The sequence below is a fragment of the Trachemys scripta genome, chromosome 1 (assembly GCF_013100865.1).
Source record: "Trachemys scripta elegans isolate TJP31775 chromosome 1, CAS_Tse_1.0, whole genome shotgun sequence".
Classification (NCBI taxonomy): domain Eukaryota; kingdom Metazoa; phylum Chordata; order Testudines; family Emydidae; genus Trachemys; species Trachemys scripta.
Window position 1 is genome coordinate 186114972 of NC_048298.1, and position 25440 is coordinate 186140411.

At 41.3% G+C, this 25440-nt stretch overlaps 2 protein-coding genes across 7 annotated transcripts in view; both read left to right on the top strand.

Moving 5' to 3' along the window:
- Window positions 1–1072: 1072 nt before the first annotated feature.
- SLC5A3 (solute carrier family 5 member 3) lies at window positions 1073–24569 on the top strand. Of its 6 annotated transcripts, XM_034752295.1 has the most exons (5): window positions 1077–1214; window positions 4736–4884; window positions 6963–7085; window positions 13080–13218; window positions 20203–24569. In XM_034752295.1, exon 5 carries the CDS (start codon window positions 20519–20521, stop codon window positions 22658–22660), a length of 2142 nt encoding a protein of 713 aa, XP_034608186.1. In that variant the 5' UTR covers window positions 1077–1214; window positions 4736–4884; window positions 6963–7085; window positions 13080–13218; window positions 20203–20518; the 3' UTR covers window positions 22661–24569. The 6 variants fall into 6 exon arrangements, with proteins under 6 accessions (XP_034608166.1, XP_034608174.1, XP_034608195.1 ...); XM_034752275.1 differs by lacking the exon at window positions 4736–4884 and having other exon boundaries at window positions 1073–1214; XM_034752283.1 differs by lacking the exon at window positions 4736–4884 and having other exon boundaries at window positions 1073–1214; window positions 13080–13208.
- The window catches only part of MRPS6 (mitochondrial ribosomal protein S6), a 66576-nt gene continuing 42225 nt past the window's right edge, over window positions 1090–25440 (top strand). Inside the window, exon 1 of the mRNA XM_034752350.1 lies at window positions 1090–1214. Coding sequence (XP_034608241.1) covers window positions 1170–1214 — 45 coding nt within the window. The 5' untranslated portion in view covers window positions 1090–1169. The remainder of the gene's footprint in view (window positions 1215–25440) is intronic.

Below are 25440 nucleotides of genomic sequence, written 5' to 3' on the forward strand. Positions count from 1 at the left end.
CTGATCTGTATAAGGAAACAGACTTATCTGCCCAGTTTGGGTTCTGGCTCTGATTCTGAGAGAACTATGAACTTGTAACCATAGGGAAAACCCAGTTGTGGGTTCATGGCTTTTAAAATGCTCAGTGGTAAATTATAACTATAGGCAATTACGCTGTTCATAACGTTTGGAGAGAAAACAACCTGCAGACACTGGCCTGTTGAGGCAGTCTGGCTTGTAGGGAACTGTGTAGTATAGAAAAACCCTGGTCAGGAGGTGGAGAGATGCAGGTCTCTGTCCAAGACGGGTGATGGCTGAGGAGCCAGGAGAATACAGATGCAGTTGCCATGATTGAAGTGTTTTCCCTTTCCATGAGTGGGGTGTGTGTGTGTGTGTGTGTGCGCGCGCGCACGCGCGCGCCACTGGCAGCGCGTCTTTGTGGGGCAGGGAGTCACTGGCCCTAGTGTATGTATGTGGGATCTCTGATGCTGGTTGCCTGGTGTGGGGCAGGGTGGGTCGGTGTTTCTGACACAGGGTTGTGTCTGTGCCGACGTTTCTGGAACATCCTGCCAGCTGCCCCCACCACCCGGGGATATCTGTGAGGCCGGGTGTCACTGACCCGGGGGGGGAGAGGGGGAGGGCACTGTGTGCGTGTGTCACCCGTTGGCTCGGCTGCCCCGTGCTCTCCCCGAGCGGGCTGTGTGTAGCCGTGTGTGCCTGCTCCGGGCGGGCACAGTGGAAACTTCCACTCCCTGCACCAGCAGCAGCGCGGAAGCCGCCGCATGAGGGGGGCGGGGCTGGCGCCTCACGCACGCGGCTCAGAGTCGCCCCCCCCCCCCGCACGCTTCGGACCTGCGACCCTCGCCGGGCGCCGCCCCCGCGCAGCCCCCGGCCCGCTGGGGACAGAGCGGGGCTGCGGGCCGGAGAGGGCGCGCGTGGGGGCGCGTCTAGCCCGGCCGGGAGCGGGGGACGGACTGGGGGGTGGCGCCTGGCTCCGAGGCCGGCGGGGGGCGGCGCTGAGGAGCCTGCGCAGCTGGCGGTGGCGCCCTTTAAGCAGCGACACTCGCCCGCCTCCTGCCTGTGCAGCCTGGGACCCAGCCGCGCCGCGCCGGAGCAGCCCCAGCCCCGCCGCCCTCCAGCAGCCGCGGGCCGCGCCCCCCTTTCTGCCCCATCTCTCCGCCGCCGGCAGGATGCCCCGCTATGAGCTGGCTTTGATCCTGAAAGCCATGCAGAGGGTGAGTGAGGGAGGGACCCGGCCCCTGCCCCTGCCCCTGCCCCGCGTGGCTCTCCCGCCAGCCCGCTGCCGGGCGCGTGCGCCCAGCCCGCCCGGCAGCGCCTGGCTCCCCTGGCCCGCGCCCTGGCTCGTCCCCTCGGCCTCCGGCCAGTGCCGCTGCCCCGCGGGCTGAGCGCGCACGTGCGTGTCATGGGGACGGGCTCGCAGGTCTCGCCTGCCCTGGGCTGCAAGGGGAAAAAAGGGGAAACCTGTTGTGCCGGTGCCTGGAGGCCTGGGGTTTGGGCTGCTCAGCTGGGCAAGTGCCCGGGGGGGGGGGAGGGGGAAGTGTGATGTGCCCAACTGGCCTGTGAAAGAACTTCCTCTCGGCCCCGCACCCACCGCATGCTCTTTCCTGCCCTTGCCCCGGCTCAGCTAGGGTTGCCAACTTTGATTGGATGAATTCCTGGAGATTTCATCACATGACATTATCTTTAACAAAAGATTAATCTTTAATTCCTAGAGACTCCAGGAGAGCCCTAGAGGGTTGGCAACCCTAGGCTCAGCACTGGTTACACTGTGGCTCCTCTCCACACCTGTGGTGGCTTATAGCAGGCCAGTGTTTAATTTGTAATGAAAGAGGTGCCAGGGTTCAAGCAGTTTATTTTAGTTTCATAACTGATGTCAAGCCTAGCCCTGACACAAATTAAGCACTGTAGTAGGTGCTAGGATAGTTACAACAGTTGCTGCTAGGTGCTCTCTCTCCTCACAAAGGCCTACAAGGAAGAGTGAAATCATGATTTCACTCTTGTAAGTTACAGCATTACCTTTTTGTGCAAGGGAGAGAGAGCCAGCATTGTGACCTTCTGACCCTGCCCATGTTAGGGAAATCTTTCAGATGGTTTCCACTGTTGCTAATGCCAGTTGAGCTCCTTTGATAACGCTAGTGCTCTCAGAGTGTCGCTGGTTGCCAGATGCTGCCAGGGTTTTGAGTGCCTAGGAACAGGATTAGATGATTTGTGTTTTTTTAAAAAAAAATAAAAAAAAAAAAATTGCTCATAGGTCTGCACAGGGAGCCAAATCAGCATTGGCTATGTATGTATGGGGTTTCTTTGTTATTTCTCTTAATTTCCCTAATGTAGGCAGGACTTTGAAACACACCCTAGTGTAAGGTGAATATTTGGTATTCCTCTTTCCTGCCTCTCATGCTAAGCTACATACACAACCCATCTTTATCTACTGCTATAAAGCTTACTGCATAGGGTCCTTGCACAACGCTACTGTCTAAATGCAACAGCTTTTCTATTAGTGTAGGTACCCTTTTAAGTCTTAATCCTACAAATTACATGTTGTTAATGTATTCTTGCTGACTTTCATCTTTAACTATTCTTTTGATACATTTGTAATAGTGCTGAAATGTTTAATTTTCTGCTATTAATTTAATTCCATCTTTCTGTTGTTTGAGCATGTTATCTTGTGCTAAACACTAGTACATTTCCATTCGTTTTATATGTAACCTCTGTTAGATTTAAAAAAAAGTGAGGTGTGGCGGTTACATTATACATTGCAAGCTTTCTGCATTTGAATTGGGAGGGAAGGTATCACAGATCTGACAACACAGTGACGTACAAACAAAAAATTATAATGCAAGCATGACTAGGAGTACTATGGCTTTGAAGAGCCTCACAAACATTCCTGGGGTTAGAACATGGTGAAGCAGAGATGTGCTTATAGTGACAGAATGCCTCCTATCTGCATTTATACACTTACAGTAAAACATTATGGTAACAACTAAAATACTCTTTAAAAAAGTTTGACTCTCCAGTATGTACTTTGTTAACAAATGTTCTTTGTTTAAGGCATTTCCGCAGACTAAAATGATTGCGTTAACTGCTCTGTAGTTCTGGTGAAATTAAGCTAGGTATAGAAACTTAAGTTTTTCTAACCTACTCCTTGTATCATAACTCTAAAATCTGGAGTTCATTTTAAGTCTCGTTTTAATTGGTAAGCTAACTAACTTGCTGTCTATGAATATCTTGCTGCAGTTTGACTTTCTGTGCAGTTAAAACCCTTTAAAGAGCAATTCTATGCTGACTGTGGCGCTTCCCTAAAGTGGTGGTGCTGAATCTCAAGAAGTGGATTGTTTTAATGAGCCCCATAAGATCTCTCCCTGCACGGCATGCTGGGTTGAAAACTTTGTATTTTAAGGATTCTTAAGTGTAAAAACTATTACTAAGGCTGTGATGTAAACACACCAAAGCAAGAAAATTCAGTTTGGGCTAATAGTCTGAAATCCTGTAATGAATTGCATTAACAAATATATTTATGGAATTGAATGATTTAATACACATAGCTGGGTCCTGAATAAACTAGATTTGAATTTGACACTATTTAGTATTTCCTGATCAAACAAAGAACCCTAGTGATGACTTTCTAGAAAAAGTTTAAATATTGTTTCTATATTTGAGACATCTTTGCAACTGCAATCCAAGAAATAGCATGTGAGACTTTGGTTCTGTCACGGTCTCCAGCTGGGGTACTCATTTTGTCCAAATTATTTAATATGTATGGAAGAGATCTTTCAAAGACACAAAGGCTTCGAATGCCAATATGGTGCTTAACTGCCACTTCTGCTTTTGAAAATCTTCCTCTACCTTAACAAGAGGCCACAATAAGGATAGTGCTCCATGTAACAGTTGCAGCATAAATGTATGGAGATGTACTTTTCTGCCTTGAAGAGTTTAGAGTCCCAAGATTACAAGTGACGTGAAAAGTGAAGGTAGTGGTACACAATAAATAAATAAATAAATAAACTTCTTTTTTTTTTATTGTAAATAGATTAACTGTTAATTCTTTCTAACATTCTCTTCCCCCACCTCCTCCTTACCCCCCAGTCCAGCTCAGCCCACATTATAGGCATTGTAGCAAAGGTGAGTCTTCAGGAGGAGAGGGTAGTGACATTTCAAGTCAGTTCCAAGGGAATGTATGGGGAAAGGGGAACTCTTCAGGAAACTTCCTGCCTGTTCTCCCAGTTGTGGTGATGAACCTTCTAGTCAGTGAGGGCTTGGAAACGGTTTTGTCTTGCTCTAATGTTGTTCCTTAGATTGACCTGAAGGGGGCAATGAGACATTCTTTCAGGAAATGCTGCCAGCCTGTAAGTGTAGGACAGACATGGGACCTATACTCTGATCCCTTGTGTGGCATTGCCTCTTCCTGAAGCTTGACTTGTGTGTTGGTATACCTCTCTTCAATAAATCCTATAGTTAGTTTTCTTCTAACTGAATCAGCAGTCTACTTTCATGTTCAATATTTTATTAGTTCCCTTCAAGAGAAGAATATATTCAGGGGTTTTGGGATGAACTCAGTTTTGTAACCAATTGCATGGATCATGCAGTATCAATTAATTTTTCATATATAATTCTCCTGTTTCAGCAAATAATTTCACGAATATCTTGTGATTCTCTAAGGCTGCCCTTGCTTCTGAGTTTGACTTTATGTTCGCATGCTAACTTTTTTTTCAACATGTATTCTTTGCCATCTAAGCAGGTTGCCATGTTTCAATAAATTCTCTGCCTGCTATGGAGAACATTCAGCTATGTTAGGGAAGCCCAGGCTATGGACAAAAGTGCTGCCTGACAACTCGATCTTTATACAACTGAGCTTTTGATATTTCTTCCTGTGAAGAAAAACAAAAAGTAAGAGGTTAAGAAGCAGACTTTTTTTTTATCCTCTACTTTTTCTTTCCTACTAGTTAGCATTTCTTGTATTTATTTTTTGATCTATAAATGTTTGTGAGACCTTAAGTGGTTATATCAGCACCTCACAGTTTAGTAAGTTCAGACAAAATTCTCTACTTTCTTCCTTTGCCTGCTGGAGTAACTTACAGGTAGATTCCTCTTCCCGTCCCTGTCTCTCACTAGGCTCATAGACAGCATGAAGAGTCTACTGTGAAAAAGTTAAGGACTAAATATATGCTACACTTCTTTGACTTAACACTGTGAGATGTGTAGTCATTATGTACTCATGCCTACAAGAGAAGAGTCTGGGTCCAGCTCCCTGTGAGAGCTCTGTCTCCTGCTATAACTATTCTTGTGAAAGCACTTTCTTTTGCAAGCCTTGTATGTAAATAAACTTTCTACAAGTACCACCTTCTGGACTGAAATATCTGATGTTTCTCAGGCCCATATAAAAATAATCCATTTTCTTTTTAAAAGTTGAGTTATCAAAGTGTGGGTTATGTGTTTGGGCGGGGTGTGTGTGCAGAGGATTTTATTATTTCAGAAAATAGTTTAGCTTTCTTTAGTTTGAATAGCCAGTATATCTAATTTAAGTAGTCAGGATTTAACAATTAAAATTTCCTATCAGCTTAATCCTAACTAAGGACGAGTGCCTTTGATGTATTGGTTAAATAAATTTTCTTCAAGTTACAGGCACTAGCATACCGTATACATTAGGACATGAGTTAACCCTTCACTGAGGTACAATACCTCATATTTGAAATGTGATTTGAAAATTCCTGATCTTTTAAGGGAATCCCTGTAGGTAGACCCTTGCACCTATGCAGATTCCAACTGACTTCTGTGAGGTTTAGATAGGCCTTAATTCTGCATTGGGCCTCATGCAGGTAGACCCTTATGCCTAATTCAGTTAAAATGGACTCTGGAGTGGGGAAAAAAGGAAATGGCAATCTATTTGGCTCATGGTCCATACAGTGATTCTGGGCGTGAGCGGGCACAGACATGGGTTGAGCAGAACAGTGGATAGGGGGCAGTGGATTGTGTAAATGAAGAAGAGTGATGGGAGGTGCAGTAATACAGAAGACTGATTCTGGAAACCTGAGTTCTAATCTTGGCTCATTTATCTTGTGACTGGGCAAGTCATTTAATCTTTGTACTTCAGTTTGTCCACTTGTAAAATTTGCTCATCAGTCTAGCAGAGAAAGGTATAACATGATCCAATTGCTGGAAATGGAAGCTAGACCAATTCAGACTTGAAATAAGGCCTACATTTTTAACTGAGGATAATTAGCTATTGGAACAATTTACCAAAGGTAATGGTGAATGCTCCATCACTGACTACATGCCTTTCTAAAAGAGAAGCACTGAAATTATCTTGGGGAAATTCTATGGCCATATCATATAGGCGGTTAGATTACTAGATCATTTTACAGGCGTGTATGGGATTCATAGATTCTAAGGCTAAAAGGTCATTATGATAATTTAATCTGACCTCCTGTACAACACAGTCCATAGAACTTCCATCCCCCCCAGATAATTCCTAGAGCACATCTTTTAGAAAAATATCCAATCCTGATTTTAATTGTCACAGTGGAGTCTCCATCATTAATCCTTGGTACAGTGTTCCGATGGCTAACTACTATCATGGTTAAAAAATGTATGCCTTAATTCCAGTCTGAATTCAACTAGCGTCAACTTCCAGCCATTGGATCGCGTTATACCTTTGAGCCTACAATTAAATATTTGTTCCCCATGTAGATACTTGTATGCTGTGATCAAGTTACCCCTTAACCTTCTCTTTGTTAAGCTAAACAGATTGAACTCCTTGAGTTGATCACTCCGTAAGTCAGATTTTTAAATCTTTTAATCATTCACTTGGCTCTTCTGTGAACCCTCTCTGACTTATCAACATACTTATTGAACTGTGGGCACCAGAACTGGACACAGTACTCCCAGCAGCAGTTGCACCCTTCCAAATACAGTGGTAAAATAAATTCTCTTCTCCTATTCAAGATTCTCCTGTTCATGTATTCCAGGATTGCTGTAGCTCTTTTGGCCACAGCATCACACTGGGAGTTCATGTTGAGCTGATTATCCTCCATCACCACCCCCAAATCTCTTTCATGGTAACAGCTTCCTAGGCTAAAGTCCCCTATCCTGTAAGTATGGCCTACCATTTTTGTTCTTAGATGGATATGTTTACACTGTTTGCATGTGCCAGTTTACCAGGTGATCCAGATTGCTCTGAATTTAGTGACCTTTGATCTGTCATCTTCATTATTTACCACTCTCCCAATTTTTGTGTCATTGCAAAGATTCAGTGATGACGTTTTCTTCTAGGCCATTAATAAAAAATGTTAAGTAGCGTAGGGCCAAGAACAGATCCCTTCAGGACACCAATGGAAACAGACCTGCCTGGTGACCCTAGTGCTTTCAAAGAAAGCACTCAGTAAACCATGTAAAGCCAGTTAGCCCCACTCTCAAGCCTAGGTTCTTTGGGTACACCCTTGCTGCCTTATCTCTTGAGGCCAAAGGGGCTTTTCATGCTCATCAGGGCCTGCAGTCCTTGCCCTCTTGACCTGAAAAAGGAAAGACCACAGGCTGGCCGGAGCTCATAAGCAGTTAAGGGAAGGGGTCTTCACTCATGGAGAGCTCCTGAATGGGCTTGAGGAGGAAGGTGAGTAAGAGAAGGGATCCTTTACTCTCTGGGGTCCTTCTGCCATCAGTCCCCCCACTTCATGGTGCTTGGGGAGTAGTGAAAGAGTTAATCGCTCCTTGTCACTCACCCTTCTCCCTTCCCAAAATGCTTGGGGGGAGGGGGAGAGAGAGTAAGGGGGAGTTTTTCTGTCCGGTTCCAAGTCTCATGCCACTTGCATTTTTCCTTTCCTGCAAACGAAAGTAGAAGAGCTCCAGTCCTTTGGACATTAGGAAGATGTCCATTCATCAGGGAGAAGAGCCTGGATCCTGAGGATCTACAAGGATTTGTAGGAATGGGACTTGATCTCTGTGAACCATAGAAGGCCAGCAGTATCAGGACTCTCCTCCATGGGATGATGGGTGGCTAGCAGAAACTTTTGGGTTTTTTTTGGTTTGTTTTCTGCCCCCCTCCCTCCTATCAGCTCCTTCTCCGCAACCTCCTATGGCCTGCCAGATTAGAAGGGTTACAAGAAGGGGGCCCACGATACACAGAACATGTCTCCAGCACACCTTAGCATTGCACCTAATGTAGTTTTAAATGGTCCTAACATGTGTCCTCTATAAATCGGCATGAAATTAGAGGATGTATGTATGTGAAAAGAACTTGTGATGTGACACAGCAGCCCATTTAGTGCTGGTGATATGTATGAGACAAATTATAAAACCAATGTTTCATGCTCCTCTTCAATACCCTTTGTTGAAAGAAGGAAAGGTTGGATGATGGCATCTTTATGGGGCAGAGTTTACATGAATAGCCTTGACTCTTGAGGTTTTCATGGTTTCTCACTGTTGTGGAGCTGAACTCAAACTATTTCAAGTTTATTATGTACTCAGACCATGATATATATCTGCTTAATATCCCTACATAAAAGTTGATGAAGTCTGGAACATTACTGAAATGTCACTTTAAAAGGACCTTGCACTGAAAAATGTAATATTTGTGGCCTCATGTCAGTTTCATAAGCTGCTGCTTGAGAGAACTTGGTAAGATGAACACAGCTCAAACCTGCAGAATGGGCATAACATTTAGAGTTGCTTTATGCCTCCCTTCATTTCTGATTACCCACCTGGTTTGAACTTATTAATGTTCAGAAATTATTGCAGCCCTGATTATGAACCCAGAGAAATGGGAACCAATATTGTTCAAAAACAAACCTCTTTCTCACTCTGCGTCCCCACCCCTCCAGCCAAGCTCTATTGAAATCTGCTCTACATATTTAGGCATCTAAGTATGGATTTAGAGGACTGTCTTTTGGTACAGTTTTTTAAGCTCTTGCCCTATAGTCTTATCACAAAAATAAATGTGCTCTAAGGGTGAGAGTACGATGACCTAGAGTAGTGATGGAGTTCTAAAGGCATGGAAAATGGGTTGAAAAATAGAAGTGTTGGACTCAGTTTTTGATTATAGGAAAACAGGGGATACTAGTTGGAACACTTAGTTAATATGCTGGCCTTTCACTACTGGAGTCCTGGCTTCAGATTTTGGCTTGGGTTACAAATGAAAGTTTGACTTTATACTAATTCTCATTGGACACTAGGAAAAGTCTACAGAGATTGGCATAATCAGTCCCTCGTACAAGAGAAGCCCCAGAATAGAACTTGCTGGTATTGGTAGAGCTCTATGGAGAAATCCACATAACAAATATCTGCTCTATTCATAACTCTAGCTATTGCTCTGGTTCATTAAAAGAAGTCCTTTGGAATGCAGTGCACATTAAGTATTTCTCCTAAGAAAACAATCAATTTAAATAATGACAGTGGTATTACTGTGGTGTAATAATGTCTGTCTTCATCCACGGACTCTCTAATATGAGCATGGGCTCTGTCTTGCATGCACTAAGATTATGTAGTTCAAGGATTCTATTTAGTAAATAAGTAGTTTGGGGTAGTACCTGCTGCTATACTTCCCCTGTGGGAAGGGTTGTTTTTTTTTTGTTAACCTCCTCCCCATTAATTTTTTAAAATTTATCTATACATGTGTTGCAAGTAGTGCAAGCTGCTTCAAGCTGCTTGCCAGCATGGCTCAACCTTGATGTGGAGAAGCAACCTCTAGGAGTCAGGGGGCAGCTCATTCACTCTGTCTCTATTGCCTTAGTTGGCAGGGTGGTTTCAGCCAGTCACAGCTCCCTGAGTTTTACCATGTTAACCTGAAAACTTGTTAAAATATGTTGCTCCCTTTCCTTGTCAACCCTCTGTTTATACTACTTTGGAGGCTCTTGTCTGGATCTCATCTGATCCTAGTGAGGTAAATAGAAAGGAGCATAAACACTGCCAAATTGTAAAAATGTAATAAGAAAAGCCAAAGAGGAGTTTGAAGAATGGCTAGCCAAAAACTCAAAAGGTAATAACAAAATGTTTAAGTACATCAGAAGCAGGAAGCCTGCTAAACAACCAGTGGGGCCCCTCGATGATCGAGATACAAAGGAGCGCTTAAAGACTATAGTCACTGCAGAGAAACTAAATGGATTTTTTGCTTCAGTCTTCATGGCTGAGGATGTTGAGGAGATTCCAAAACCTGAGCCACCTTTTGTAGGTGAGGAACTGTCACAGATTGAAGTGTCACTAGAGGAGGTTTTGGAATTAATTGATAAACTTAACATTAACAAGTCACTGGGACCAGATGGCATCACCCAAGAGTTCTGAAAGAACTCAAATGTGAAATTGCGGAACTATTAACTGAGGTTTGTAACCTGTCCTTTAAATCGGCTTCTGTACCTAATGACTGGAAGTTAGCTAATGTAACGCCAATATTTAAAAAGGGCTCTAGAGGTGATCCCGGCAATTACAGACCGGTAAGTCTGTCGGTACCGGGCAAATTAGTTGGAACAATAGTAAAGAATAAAATTGTCAGACATGTAGAAGAATATAAATTGTTGGGCAAAAGTCAACATGGTTTCTGTAAAGAGAAATCGTGTCTTACTAATCTATTAGAGTTCTTTTGAAGGGGTCAACAAACATGTGGACAAGGGGGATCCAGTGGACGTAGTGTACTTGGATTTCCAGAAAGCCTTTGACAAGGACCCTCACCAAAAGCTCTTATGTAAATTAAGTTGTCATGGGATAAAAGGGAAGGTCCTTCCATGGATTGAGAACTGGTTAAGACAGGGAACAAAGGGTAGGAATTAATGGTAAATTCTCAGAATGGAGAAGGGTAACTAGTGGTGTTCCCCAGGGGTCAGTCCTAGGACCAATCCTATTCAACGTTTTCATAAATGATCTAGAGAAAGAGGTAAAAAGTGAGGTGGCAAAGTTTGCAGATGATATTAAACTGCTCAAGATAGTTAAGATCAAAGCAGACTGTGAAGAACTTCAAAAAGATCTCACAAAAGTAAGTGATTGGGCAACAAAATGGCAAATGAAATTTTATGTGGATAAATGTAAAGTAACGCACATTGGAAAAAATAACCCCAACTATACATACAATATGATGGGGGGCTAATTTAGCTACAACGAATCAGGAAAAAGATCTTGGCGTCATCGTGGATAGTTCTCTGAAGATGTCCATGTAGTGTGCAGAGGCGGTCAAAAAAGCAAACAGGATGTTAGGAATCATTAAAAAGGGGATGGAGAATATATTGCCTTTATATAAATCGATGGTACGCCCACATCTTGAATACTGCATACAGATGTGGTCTCATCTTAAAAAGATATACTGGCACTAGAAAAGGTTCAGAAAAGGGCAACTAAAATGATTAGGGGTTTGGAACGGGTCCCATACAAGGAGAGATTCAAGAGGCTAGGACTTTTCAGCTTGGAAAAGAGGAGACTAAGGGGGGGATATGATAGAGGTATATAAAATCATGAGTGATGTGGAGAAAGTAGATAAGGAAAAGTTATTTACTTATTCCCATAATACAAGAACTAGGGGTCATCAAATGAAATTAATAGGCAGCAGGTTTAAAACAAATAACAGGAAGTTCTTCTTCACACAGCGCACAGTCAACTTGTTGAACTCCTTACCTGAGCAGGTTGTGAAGGCTGGGACTATAACAGAGTTTAAAAGAGAACTGGATAAATTCATGATGGTTAAGTCCATTAATGGCTATTAGCCATGATGGGTAAGGAATGGTGTCCCTGGCCTCTCTTTGTCAGAGAGTGGAGATGGATGACAGGAGAGAGATCACTTGATCATTGCCTGTTAGGTTCATGCCCTCTGGGGCACCTGGCATTGGCCACAGTCAGTAGACAGGATACTGGGCTAGATGGACCTTTGGTCTGACCCAGTACAGCCGTTCTTATGTTCACAGATCCGGCACTTCACTTTTCCAATGTTCCTTCTAGTTTTTTCCAGCAGTGCAGTGAAAGCTTGCTTTTTCTTAGTACTTGAGCCTATGTAGGCCCTGGCTTTTGCAACTGTGGAGGGATCACTAATAATACGGACACTTAGCTGTCAGTAATTAGCTGTACACAATTGACTTTTTTTTCCAGTCTGCTCGACCACCATAAGAGTCTATCTGGTCAGTGTCCACTTTGTGCCATCGTTAATCCTGCTAATGACCTGGGGAAAAGTTTTCAAAATTTGGTGGCCAAAAAGTGGTTTAATTTTCAGGTGTGCTGAGCACTTTCAGGGGATGCAGAGGATGCTCAGTACGTATGAAAATTAAGTCACTCTTGTTTGGGTACTTTAACTTCAGGCAACAAAGTATAAAAAACGTAAACTTTTATTTTTATTAAATCGTGAACAGACTCTTCATGTTATTTGGTAACTGACATTACTATAGTAGGTCTAGGGTTCCATGTTTATATATGTAACTTATAAAAGCTTTTTGTTCTTAAAACAAAACAAAAGACATTTGCTTAATGAACAAATGGGGGCCCGAACCTGTTTCCTCAGATGTGAGGGGTTTGGGGAACATGGAGAGTGTTGAAGATGCAGCATCTCAATCCTGGGGACTCATGGGGAAGGAAAGTGGAGGCACTTACACAACAGAGTTGCTCTTCTATACTTTCTTGGCTCTTGCCTGTAGCACAGATCCATCAGGAGCTGCACTGCGGTTGTCTTAGTTCTTCCCAGTTGTCTTGTGCCAGCCATGGTTGCATATCATAAAATATCTGTGGGGTCAGCAGAGGGCTGTGTTAGGAAGAGTGGAAAGTCCCTGGCTGTGGCCCCCTCTTTTTCCCCAAACCTGCTAAAGCCTGAGACTTGTGGTATATTTACAGGGTGTTCCACTCCCCCCATAGCCTACACCTGTCAGGTTTTTGTGCCTACTACCCTTTATTCTTAGAGGCCTATTAGCCTCTGAGTATGCTTGTTTAACTTCTAATGTTAATTAGGCACACATATCAGTATAGCAGACCATTCAGGTTGCATGCTGCTACAGTAAAATATAATTGCAATTTGGGGGTTTGAAATGTAGTTATGTTCAGAAAAGTATCTATTAAAGCACTTTTACTCAACATTTCTGCTTCCTGTACTTATTACATCCTATCTTCTTATTTTTACTCCTGCATTGCAGAGCCAACAGTTATGAGAGAGTGAGCAGATTCTATTCTGGTTTATGCATCAACAGAGCTGATGAACGAGCTAGGGGAAAAAACACAACTTGATTCTTTTAGGACCATGCTGATATTTGCAGACCTGATGGGTAGGAAAAGGTCTTTATTGTGAACTGCATTATTATTATTTTTTAAATGTTAAGAGACGCATGTTAGACCCAACAACAGTGCTTTGAGTCATTTCATCCTTCAGTTTCACTGGGCCATATAGCTCCAGTTACTACATTTGCTTTTGTTGCATAGACAGAACTCATAAGTTTGTCTACAAGAACGTATACTTAAAATTGCTATGCTGTACTGGATCTGGACAAAATGCAGCATATTACCCCATAAAGACAATTGTGTGTAGCTCATCAGAAAAGTAGTCTGATCCATAGAGGTGTTTCACTTGTCCAGATTCTCATTAAAAAATACTCTGAAAGAAAAAAAAGAATGTATTACTGCAGCATCGGAAGAACTTGCTGCATAACTTGAATAGCATAGGATGGTTCTAGTATAATAAAGTTATCAGGGTCACTTCAATAGACAAAAAGTGGATTAACTGCTAATATGTACTCAGATTCTAACTACTAGGTTTGGCAGCTCCTTTTCCTGGAATTGGGAGCATTAATACTTTGGAAAGGTTTTCAGCTATGTAGGTATTGAACTTCGTATTAATGATCCATTTCTCTGGAGTTGCAGATTTATAGGAGGCAGTTAAGGCATACCTTTGTGAGAAAACCTAAGGGGTGGGCAAAGGTTAAATGTCATTTCCAGACAAATACTTTTTAACCCTACAAGGCTATGCACAGATGTGTCCACTAACTTGCTAATAAGTGCATAGTTTTAGTAACCTGTGACTTATCTGCCTCTGAAATAATTTTTTTTATTTTGAAAAGAGATCATTTTGGAGGGAGGTGGGGGTTGAAGAGAATATTTTGTACATAGTCTTTTCCTCTTAATGAGAGTTGCCAGGATAGACTATATCTTTGTTGAGAAGAGTCAAGGAAAACATAGCAGGAATGCTTACCAGCTGGAAGGAAAGGAGATGGGGAAGCAGCATTTAAGGCTGCAGCTGTGGGTCTCTTCCCTCCTCTGGATTATGTAAAGGGCCATCTGTCAGATAATCATGCTGGGAAAGCTTCCTTTTAAAAAAGTGACCCAACAGTTCTGAATTTCAGTTGTGACCGAGCACTTTTAAAGAACTGTGAGTAAGGCCTGAATTTCTATATGGTCTTTTTTTTTTTTTTTTGAGGGATCCAATTAAAACTTCAAAATAGCTGTTTGTTTTTGTTTCTGTAATAAGAATTTAGATGTAATCTTGGTGTCAACTGCTAGCTGCATTTAATGTACCAACACATCAGAGTCTTACATGAATCCTACATAAGCTGTGCCATAAACTAGTTGTCTTACCTGTAACATTCCAGACTTTAAAGTTTTAAATGGTGGCTGGATCATCCACATGAACATCTGAGAAACATAGGTCTTAGATGTATGAGCCATTTTCCCATTCTAATAACAAGTAGAGTGTATGTTCTTATAACAGGGATCGGCAACCTTTGTCATGCGGCCCGCCAGGGTAAGCCCCCTGCCGGTTTGTTTACCTGCCGCATCCGCAGTTTCGGCCAATCGCAGCTCCCACTTGCCACGGTTTGCTGCTCCAGGCCAATGGGGGCTGCGGGAAGCAGCGCGGGCCAAGGGATGTGCTGGCTGCTGCTTCCCATTGGCCTGGAGCAGCAAACCGTGGCCAGTGGAAGTTGCGATTGGCTGAACCCGCGGATGCGGCTGGTAAACAAACTGGTCCGGCCTGCCAGAGGTCTTACTCTAGTGGGCCGTGTGCCAAAGGTTGCTGATCCCTGCCTTATAATATTTCTTCCTCTGTGTGCCGTATAAATCCTACTCTGAATCTATGCTACCGTATCTTGTATCCTTTTTTGAGAATTTGCCTTTAGCTAATATGTTTAAAAAAAAAAAAAAAAAAAAAAGGCAGTTTGAGTCGTACTAATATTTGCACAGAAATCTCATATAACAGTTTGACACAAAGGAAAAACTTTCTTGTACTTGTGATATGGCCCAATCAGAAAGTAGCCAGAGCTGAAATTCACTGTTCTTGGCACCAATTTTGACTTGCTCCTGGTTTTGTCAGTGCCACAAACACTATTCCCATGACTTGATAGTCTCCCCATGCAGATGTTTGAGTCCTTCTTTAATCAGGAAGGTGGAAAAGTTTCAGTAGTCAGTACAGATTTGTTGCATTGTCACTGAAGGTATGTTTACACAGCAGAGAAAAGGCCGTAGCTGGCTCATACCAGCCGATTTAGGCTCGTGGCTTGGACTGCAGGGCTGTTTCACTGCTGTGTAGACTTCCAGATCCCAGAGCCAGGGTTCCAGCCTGAGCCCAGAAGTCTACACTGCAATGTAACAGCTGCAGGTTTTTCTTTGCTGTGTAGATGTACGTCACTACAGCAGTTCAGAGTAACTTCTTATACCAGCTTCTTATTTAATTTAATTCCAGCATAACCCTGGAAATTCTTCCCTTTTTCCTTTCTTTGTTCCTCTGATCAATTTCAAATTTCCCTCAAAGCTTTACCAGGCTGAACACCGCAAACCAGGTCTGAAAGTTGCAAAAGTGATGCTTTTGAAAAGTAGCTATTTAAAGTGTGGTTTGGCCCTGTCTATAGGTGGCAAGTTCTCAAGAAGTTCTTAACATTATAACCAAAATAAATACTACATGTCCAGTGACAGTGTCTCAGTTGTGACATATGACAACTTATTAAAGGGCAAATACTGATTACTGCTATTGATCACTTAGTGTCAGTGTCACCAGTTTAGGTCCAAAACTTTTTCAATAAGATAGGAGGACAAGGCACTAAAACTTTACTCTTCTCTTGGCTCACCTTTTTATAGTTATTACTTAGATTGGGTTAAGAGAAATTATGCATCTGGGAGCGGTTACTTTTGTATACTTTTTTTTTTTTTCTTAAAATAATATATAAAATCTTGGAATTAATGTTGTATTGTAATTACCTTTGACATTTAAAAATAATGAAAGAAGCACTTGCAGCTAAGTAGTGCATTACATTCATACCCCAAAGCTTCATGCAGTTTGGAAACATTTACAGTGTACTGTCTTGTTTAGGAATAAATTAAATAAATTAAATTCCATGAAGAATTTAAAAACAGATCTGTGGTCTGAGACTCCATGATCTTGATAAATTGATTACAGTCGAGTGCTCAGTATGTTTTGTATCGCATATAAATATTCTCATGTAAAAACTGAGTATCTTCGTTGGTTCTGAAATACTTTATTTTTTTGTGCAGTGTTCTGCTTTATAAAATGGCCAGTTCATACAAATACACCTCTACTCTGATATAACACGACCCGATATAACATGAATTCGGCTATAACGTGGTAAAGCAGTGCTCCGGGGGGGCGGGGCTGCGCATTCTGGCAGATCAAGTTCAATATAACACTGTTTCACCTATAATGCAGTAAGATTTTTTTGCTCCTGAGGACCGCGTTATATCGGGGTAGAGGTGTATGCAAAAATGGTTGACTGAAGTGGAACCTTTTTTCTTGTTAACACATCTGCGTGAGTGAGAAGTGCACATTCTCACAGTAACTAAGCAGCATGGTTACCTGTCATAGTTTCCTGAAACAGCAAAAGAGTTTACATCTTTTTAATTATTTACGGTACTCATCCATACTCTCCGCCTTAACTCCGTCTTAACATAGTTTTATATGGGAATCTTTTGTTTTTGTTTTTAAATTTAATTTCACACATGAATGCTAAACAAGAAACCCAAAGAACGCTACCCTGTGATAGTTTGAGTTGTAGATATATAATATGAACCTTTAAACCATTTTTGTTTTAAGGCCAGATTTGTTGTTCTGCTCTGGCAGCTTTGTCATTTCAGAGCAGTCTAAAGCATCTGGAGCACATTGGCCAATTAAATGATTTTTACAGCGACTCTGTATCCGTGAAGCAGCACAAAACATCCAGGGCATACTGGTGAATCTGGCCCATAATTTCCACAGAATGCAACTATACATTTTTTTTTTTTTTTTTTTTTTTTTAGTGTAATGATAGTTGAAGGCCAAATAATCTTAGTGAGAACTCTTGACATGTACAGCTCCTTTGTGCCGTTGACTTTCTTCAGCCCACGGAATTGAAAGATCCAAATTAACTAGAGAGGGAAAGTGATTGACATCAAAGGTAACTAAATCAGATGTCCATACTTAAGAGTAACCTGAGCTGTATACGTGGCCCTCTCTATTTTATAATAACTGGCTAAAACAGCAATTAATACACTTAATTGCAACCTAACTTTTTGTACGTATGCTAAATTTGAAGATCACAATGAATTTTTAATCCTAGGTAAAACTTGAATTCTTGTGGTGGTAAAATCATTTGGGACAAAACAGGTTTGAGTATTAAATTTCTTAGTTTACTTTTAACTCAGGCTAGGTCTACACTACGCGCCTGAATCGGCGGGTAGAAATCGACCTCTTAGGGATCGATTTATCACGTCCCGTCGGGATGCGACAATCGATCCCCGAATCGACGCTCTTACTCCACCAGCGGAGGTGGGAGTAAGCGCTGTCGACAGGAAGCCGCAGAGGTCGATTTTGCCGCCGTCCTCACAGCGGGGTAAGTCGGCTGCGATACGTCGAATTCAGCTACGCTATTCACGTAGCTAAATTTGCGTATCTTAAATCGACTCCCCCCTGTAGTGTAGATGTAGCCTCAGAATAGTCAACTCGCTTGTAAATTCTCAGAAAACTCATTCTGTACTCAGTAAATGCTTTAAGTTTGGTAGGGAGGAAGGACTTGCTATTCTTCACACAATAAATATGCAGAAAATAGATAGGGACAGGTTTGGACAGTAATTATTTAATGACTGTAGATGTTGAGATTCAAAAAGTTAGTTTTGTAACTGCTAAAACACAAATTGTGAACATCCTCTGTCAAAATATACAAAGTAAATATCCTTAAATCAAACTCTAACTTCTCAAGCAGCATTTTCCTGACTTAACTGAAAGTTACAGATAAGCAATTAGTGATGGCAGTACTTAATTGGTTTGCATGTATGTAGTGAAATCAACATTTACAGGTAAATCTAATCCTTCCAATCCTAATAAACATAGGCTGAATCCCTGCATTAGGCACAAAACACATCCTTATCTTAACTGTAGAGTTGATTTTCGCTAATGTATCTCCTTCCATGGCAGAAAGAATCGCCAACATTCAAAGGGTCAAAGTAGATCACAGGCCTACTGGCTCCTAGAAACAAAAGATCAGTTTAGGACAACCATATAGAACTATATTTCAACTATCTCTATATATTAGCGTTGTCCAACATCTGTTTATTTTAAAGCATTTGTGATAGGGGTGCAAGCACCAATGAGACAATATTTTTAGTCCAGATTGGTGTGACTTCTACAAGTGTCAACCACAACCTCGCATGGAGCTTCCTTTTCACAAAAACCTAAATCAAGAATGTTCATTGCTCCCTCTCCTATATAAAGTGAACGCTAGTAAAAGAACAGTTTCAGATTAATCACTAAAGGCTATGGAAACAATTTTGACTTGAAAATAGCTTTTATTTTTAGCTGTATTCCTATGGCCTTCTGTGTCTTTATAAAACCACAATGTTAATTTAATTTTAAATAACTAAAAAGTGGTGGTGGACAAAAATGAATTATGAAAATCAGTGCTGATTGGTAGAAGTGGTAAGGTGCTTTTGTCAAGCTCTGTGGAACAGAAGGAGAGTTGATATACAAAAACATTTTTTTTTTTTTTTTTTTTTTTTTGCAACTTTGTGAAGAATTTCAAAATGATGAGGTTTTGTTCAGATCTGGAACAAAGCCAAATTTTGAAATCTCAAAATACTTCATGAAATGGAATTTCCANAAAAAAAAAAAAAAAAAAAAAAAAAAAAAAAAAAAAAAAAAAAAAAATGGTGGTGGAGAAGAGTAAATTGGAACTTCTCTGGCTGGTGGAAACCGTCAAATAGCAAATTCTGAAAATAAATTTGGCATATTTTGAGGTGATTTTCTGTAGTTGGGTTTTTAATTACCAAAACTATTAATGTAAACAAGATACATTTTTTTCCCCTCCCTCCCCCCTCAGACTGAAATCAACTCATTCCAATTAAAACGCACACAGTTACAAGAAGTAGTGTGCATTGAATCACAAAAACAACTAGAGGGCTACACACTTCATTGTGTTTGTAAGCTGAATTGGCAGGTGGAGGGCAGGGCAGGAACTTGGTCTCTATCCCTGAACTGGTAGGACTCTCTCCATTAACCCTGACCATGCTGTTTGTCCTGGTCACCTCTCCCCTGGTTTAGATGAAGTAAAACAGTTTTGACTAGGCCAGTGTTTCCCAAACTTGGGATGCTGCTTGTGTAGGGAAAGCCCCTGGCAGGCCAGGCCGGTTTGTTTACCTGCCCCATCCGCAGGTTCGGCCGATCGCGGCTCCCACTGACCATGGTTCGCTGCTCCAGGCCAATGGGAGCTGCTGGAAGCTGCGGCCAGTATGTCCCTCACACAGAATTGTGACATCACTTCAGGATCTGGCAAGCGAGAACCTGGGCTGTTTAGGGTAGAATCCTGGGGAAATTCAAAAAAGGACTATCCAAGTAAACTTTTTCATAATGTAAAATGTCTTTCTATGCTCACGCAAAAGTGGAAGGGCTTATTTTAATGTATTTTAAAATAGACTTTAATCCTGTGAGGATTTGGGGGGAGGGGGAATGGAAATCCCTAGTAAGAATGCATTTTGTGTTGGGGTTATTTGACTGGTTGTGTGTGGTGTGTGTGGTTTTTTTTTTTTTTTTTTGTCATTTAATCTTTATGCTCTTGTATTTGCTGTATCCATTGAGACACATGTACCATGTCCAGATTTTCAACTTAATTATAAAGGGCACTACTTAGTTTAAGTAATGAATTCTGTGTTCTATCTTGCACAAATACAATTTAAAAGAGGAAAAGACTTGTGTTCAACCACTTGTTTTGATAGACTTCAAATCTTTCTCATAAATTTGAGTGAAATCCTTCTCTAATTCAACCTTTGTCTTTTGTCTTTGCTGCCTTGCAGGGTTGGTACAGTAGGCCTCACTAGACTTAGCTGCAGCTAAGAATTTCTCCTACATCAACAGAGTTAATGCTGATGCTCTTGTGGAAAGTCGATTAAAAGTGCGTGCTAAGTTCTCAAATTTCCATTTAAGAAGCGGAGAAAATAAATCTGTCTTCTCAAAGTGTACTACAACCACCACCATCAAGACAGCAAACCAAGGGACAAAGAATTTGATCTGCAGTATTGATTAATGTAAACTGGTTCACATATTACTCTAAAGACTTCTTGGGGGGTGAAAATTGGACATCGGCAGTCGCAAGTCATTTTGTTTATAAAAATGAGGGCTTCTTTGGAAACAGCAGACATTGCCATTGTGACACTGTACTTTGTGCTTGTACTGTGCATAGGCTTTTTTGCCATGTGGAAATACAATCGAAGCACCGTAAGTGGCTACTTCTTGGCAGGCCGTTCTATGACATGGGTAGCTATTGGTGCATCCTTATTTGTGAGCAATATTGGGAGCGAACATTTCATTGGGCTCGCAGGATCTGGAGCAGCAAGTGGATTTGCCGTAGGTGCGTGGGAGTTCAACGCCTTAATGCTTTTACAGCTTTTAGGATGGGTTTTCATCCCAGTCTACATACGGTCAGGAGTATATACCATGCCTGAATACTTGTCCAAACGTTTTGGAGGACATAGAATTCAAATATATTTTGCTGCGTTGTCTTTGATTCTTTATATTTTCACCAAACTTTCTGTTGATTTGTATTCAGGTGCACTCTTTATTCAAGAATCTTTAGGTTGGAACCTTTATTTGTCAGTTATCCTGCTTATTGGAATGACTGCTTTGTTGACTGTGACTGGAGGTCTCGTGGCTGTCATCTACACGGACACTCTTCAAGCTCTGCTTATGATTATTGGTGCCCTCACACTCATGATCATAAGTATGATGGAAGTTGGTGGGTTTGAAGAAGTTAAAAGGAGGTATATGTTGGCAACACCAAATATTACGTCAATCTTGTTGACCTACAATCTTTCCAATACCAACTCTTGTCATGTCCACCCAAAGCCTGATGCTCTTAAAATGTTGCGTGAGCCAACTGACGAAGATGTTCCCTGGCCTGGATTTCTGTTTGGGCAGACCCCAGCTTCTGTATGGTACTGGTGTGCTGACCAGGTCATAGTTCAGAGGGTTTTAGCTGCAAAAAATATTGCTCATGCCAAAGGATCCACGCTAATGGCAGGTTTTTTAAAGCTGTTGCCTATGTTTATTATAGTTATCCCAGGGATGATTTCACGTATACTGTTTGCAGATGAGATTGCCTGCATCAATCCTGAACACTGCATGCAAGTCTGTGGAAGCAGAGCTGGATGCTCTAACATTGCCTATCCACGTTTGGTGATGAAACTTGTACCAGTTGGTCTGCGGGGACTCATGATGGCTGTAATGATTGCTGCACTAATGAGTGACTTGGACTCTATATTTAACAGTGCCAGCACTATATTTACACTTGATGTCTACAAACTCATACGCAAGAGTGCCCCATCTAGAGAATTAATGATTGTAGGAAGAGTGTTTGTTGCTTTCATGGTAATTATAAGCATTGCTTGGGTTCCAATAATCGTGGAAATGCAAGGAGGCCAGATGTATCTCTATATACAAGAGGTAGCAGATTATTTGACTCCACCAGTGGCTGCGCTGTTTCTGTTGGGTATATTTTGGAAGCGTTGCAACGAACAAGGGGCATTCTATGGTGGAATGGTTGGATTTGTTCTTGGATCTACAAGGCTGATATTGGCATTTATTTATCGTGCCCCTGAGTGTAACCAGCCTGATACTAGGCCAGGCTTCATCAAAAATATCCACTATATGTATATTGCTACTGCTCTGTTTTGGATCACTGGAATTGTGACTATTACAGTAAGCCTCTTTACACCACCACCAACAAAGGAACAGATTCGAACAACCACTTTCTGGTCTCTAAAAATCAGGCCTGTAAAAGAAAATGCTTCAAAAGGGGATCCATATAAGGTACAAGAAAAAACCATCTTGAAATGTAATGAAAATGCCAATCATATCCTGCCAAATGGCAAATCTGAAGAAAATATTAAAAATATTAAGCCTGAGGATATAAATCTTCTAGTTACTTGCAGAGAAGACAGCAACCCAGTGATTTCTGTAAGTCACTCTGAAGTTGAGACACCAGTTGATTGTTATTCCAATGGACAGGTGGCTCTCATGGGTGAGAAAAAGCGTGAGGAAGAGACTGATAATAGAGATAAACACTGGAAATTCATAGATTGGTTCTGTGGCTTTAGAAGTAGAAACATGAATGAAAGAGCCATCCAAGATACGGAGGAAGAGACTCTCTGTTTACAAATGTTGGAAGAGACTCCAAAAGTTAAACTTTTACTAAATATTGGACTGTTTTGTGTCTGTTCACTTGGAATATTCATGTTTGTCTATTTCTCTTTGTGAGTGGTGAAGCTTTAAGGGTATGGCTAAACATACAGAAGCTGAAACAAGTCTCTCTGGAGAATTTTTAAAAAACATACATAACTTGCATCTCAGGCATTGTTTACGCTATATTGTAAAATCAACTTGTCAGCCGATTTAAAGACCATTTGAGATGTGTATTATATTTCCTCTGCTTAAATAAGGAAGAATGTGGTTTTTAGTGCAGTGTTGCAAGCTGTGTGTGTGTACACCAAAGAAAAAGGAGGTGGCTGTTTTTAAGGAAGAACATTAAGGTGCTCAGTCCAATATTAAAGTGGGGGGGGAAAATTAAGTGTAGAATTGGCATTATCAAGGCTGTCAATCTAAATTTAAAGATACCCCTATATAGTTTATCCTCTATCATACTCGTACTAACTTGACCAACATGTTGCTGCTTAATTTTGCTTGCAGTTTTTCACTTTTTAAAAACTATGTATAAAAAATGTGTGATGCTTAAATCCCACAATTCATTTATACTCAACAAAAAGACAGCATTTTGAATGCACTTAACTCCTCATGTATTATTTTGGAACATGCTGTCACTCTGCAGCCGCCTTCTACTCTTCTCCATAAGATTAGAAACCAAACATACTTAGTCACAGATTTGAACTTTTTTTTTTCTCCTATCCAATTTAAACACTGGTATGGTGAAAGATTGATATTTATTTTTGAGGGATGGGTGCAAGCAAGCCTGAGGTATTAAACTCTGTTTAACTTTTGTAAACTTTAGTTTATGATCCTACTGAGGGAGGGGGGGAAAAAGGGATGGATACTCTACCTGAATTTTCTAGTAAATGTTGACCAAAACAAATTCACTCCCACCCTATTCCAAATTTCTCTAACATTTTTGCTGTGTACATGAGTAGGGTTAGCTTCTCCTTAAGGAGCAAGTTCCAGATGCATGCTATCCCTTGGGAAAAGAGATCTGCCCAAGAATGATCAAAGTGAAACTTGAATATGCTTCAACTGGATTTAAAAAAATTAAATACCCCTGAAGGAAACATCTAGCAACCCTATCATCAAGCTAGATGCAATGCAGTCTGTTAAATGTTAACAAACGTGTACTATGGATATTTGTTTTAAATTGCTATTGTGGAAGAGGGAAGTGGAAGCAACAAATAACAAGAGTCTGTATTTAGCACAGTACTCTCTTTCTAACTTCATATGTTAGGAAAAGCATAGTATGAGGGATTCCCCATGGGGAAGTAAGTGAATGTATTGGGCAGCTTAATTATCTTCAGCTGGGCTCTTTTTGATGCGTATGTGGAAAAGCAAAACAACTTTTTGTGCTTTAGCAAAGCAACCTCAAATTACAGTTGTGCACAAAAGATGAGACTTTGATTGAAGTTATTTCCCCTAGGGGCTGTTACTGGCAACTGTATTAAGGGTTTGCAGAATTGGACACAGTTTAATACCCAATTTAATTACCCTGAGTAGCCTGTTGATTTTAATGTAGTGTGCTACTTGGTGTGAGTAAAAATGGTAGGTTAATGGAATCTGGGTTGAATCTAATTATTGACTGTTGGAGGAAAAACACTTGCTGCATAGAACTCCAGTGGGTCACTGAACAGCTCTTGTTAAACCAACAATAATTAGATTATCAGATGGAACTGGTAATTTACCGTACTCTTGAAATAGCAATTGAGACTGGTAGGTTTGTGGATTTGAATAGATGCCAAGATGTTTCACAGCAACTACTGTTCGTTATCAGCTTTGTTTAGATCTTGCACTTGGAGGGTAGAACGCGGTGGATCACAATAGAGAGATGAGCATATGAGCCATGTTTGAATAGTGTAGATGACGGCCATTACCGTATGTGGCTGAGGCTTGGTTTTGGTAGTGTTGTGTCAATGTGTGTAAAAGTTGTTGTTTCAATGGGTTACTTCATACATTCTTTTTTAAATGATAAATTCTTAGTACATGAAAGATTCTGTAAAAATGGAAACTCAAGTTCATAAGTTAGTTATTGGAGGTGTAATGGGGGTATACACAGTATACAAAAATGAATAAAACTCTTTTTATATGCAGGGTAAACAGTAAAACTTGGATGCATTTGCCCTAAATCTAGATGGATACACTAGGAAGAGGAGGGGGATAAAGAACTCAGGGAGCCTTTACCCCTTTGTATAGGGACACAGTGGCTATGGACCAAGAGCTTCTATATGCATTTTCAGGGCCTGGCTGAAATGCTCAGTTGGGCTCAGTGGCACACTTGGGGTATGTGGTCTGCCATCTTTGGGATGTTAACCAGCACTATCCCCTACTAACTCTGCCTACATTTCCATCAACAACTGGCATTAGAGGGTTTGCTTACTGGCCCTTCTTGATATAGTTTTAATGACTGTATTACCACCTGCCTCTCACAGGTAGGCTGGCTCAGGGACCCTTCGCTTTACTGCCACTGCTTCAGTCCTTCTTACCCCTTCCCTAGAATGCCTCACACAGTAATAGGGCCAGAAGCATATATCTTGCTTCCACCTAGATAAACAGCAGCCTGCCTAGTACAGTCTCTTCCCTTGTTCCTTTGCCCCAGATGAGTTCTTTTCTGCCAAGCTCACTTTACATGTTTACTGCACAATGCCCAGTGCCATGTACACTCATACTTATGATCAGTGATGAAAATTTTAACCCTGTAACAACATGTAATATTCCCAAAGAATTATAACTGTATTAGGTCTATGCTTTAAAGACCAGTAGTTTCAGTGTATTGGCATGTTTGATCATACTTTGAATACTAAAATACACAGTTTACTTAGCTCTAT

Bases quoted from the DNA above. Each gene is read 5' to 3' on its own strand.
- SLC5A3 (XM_034752275.1), top strand. From the start codon at position 20,519: ATGAGGGCTTCTTTGGAAACAGCAGACATTGCCATTGTGACACTGTAC.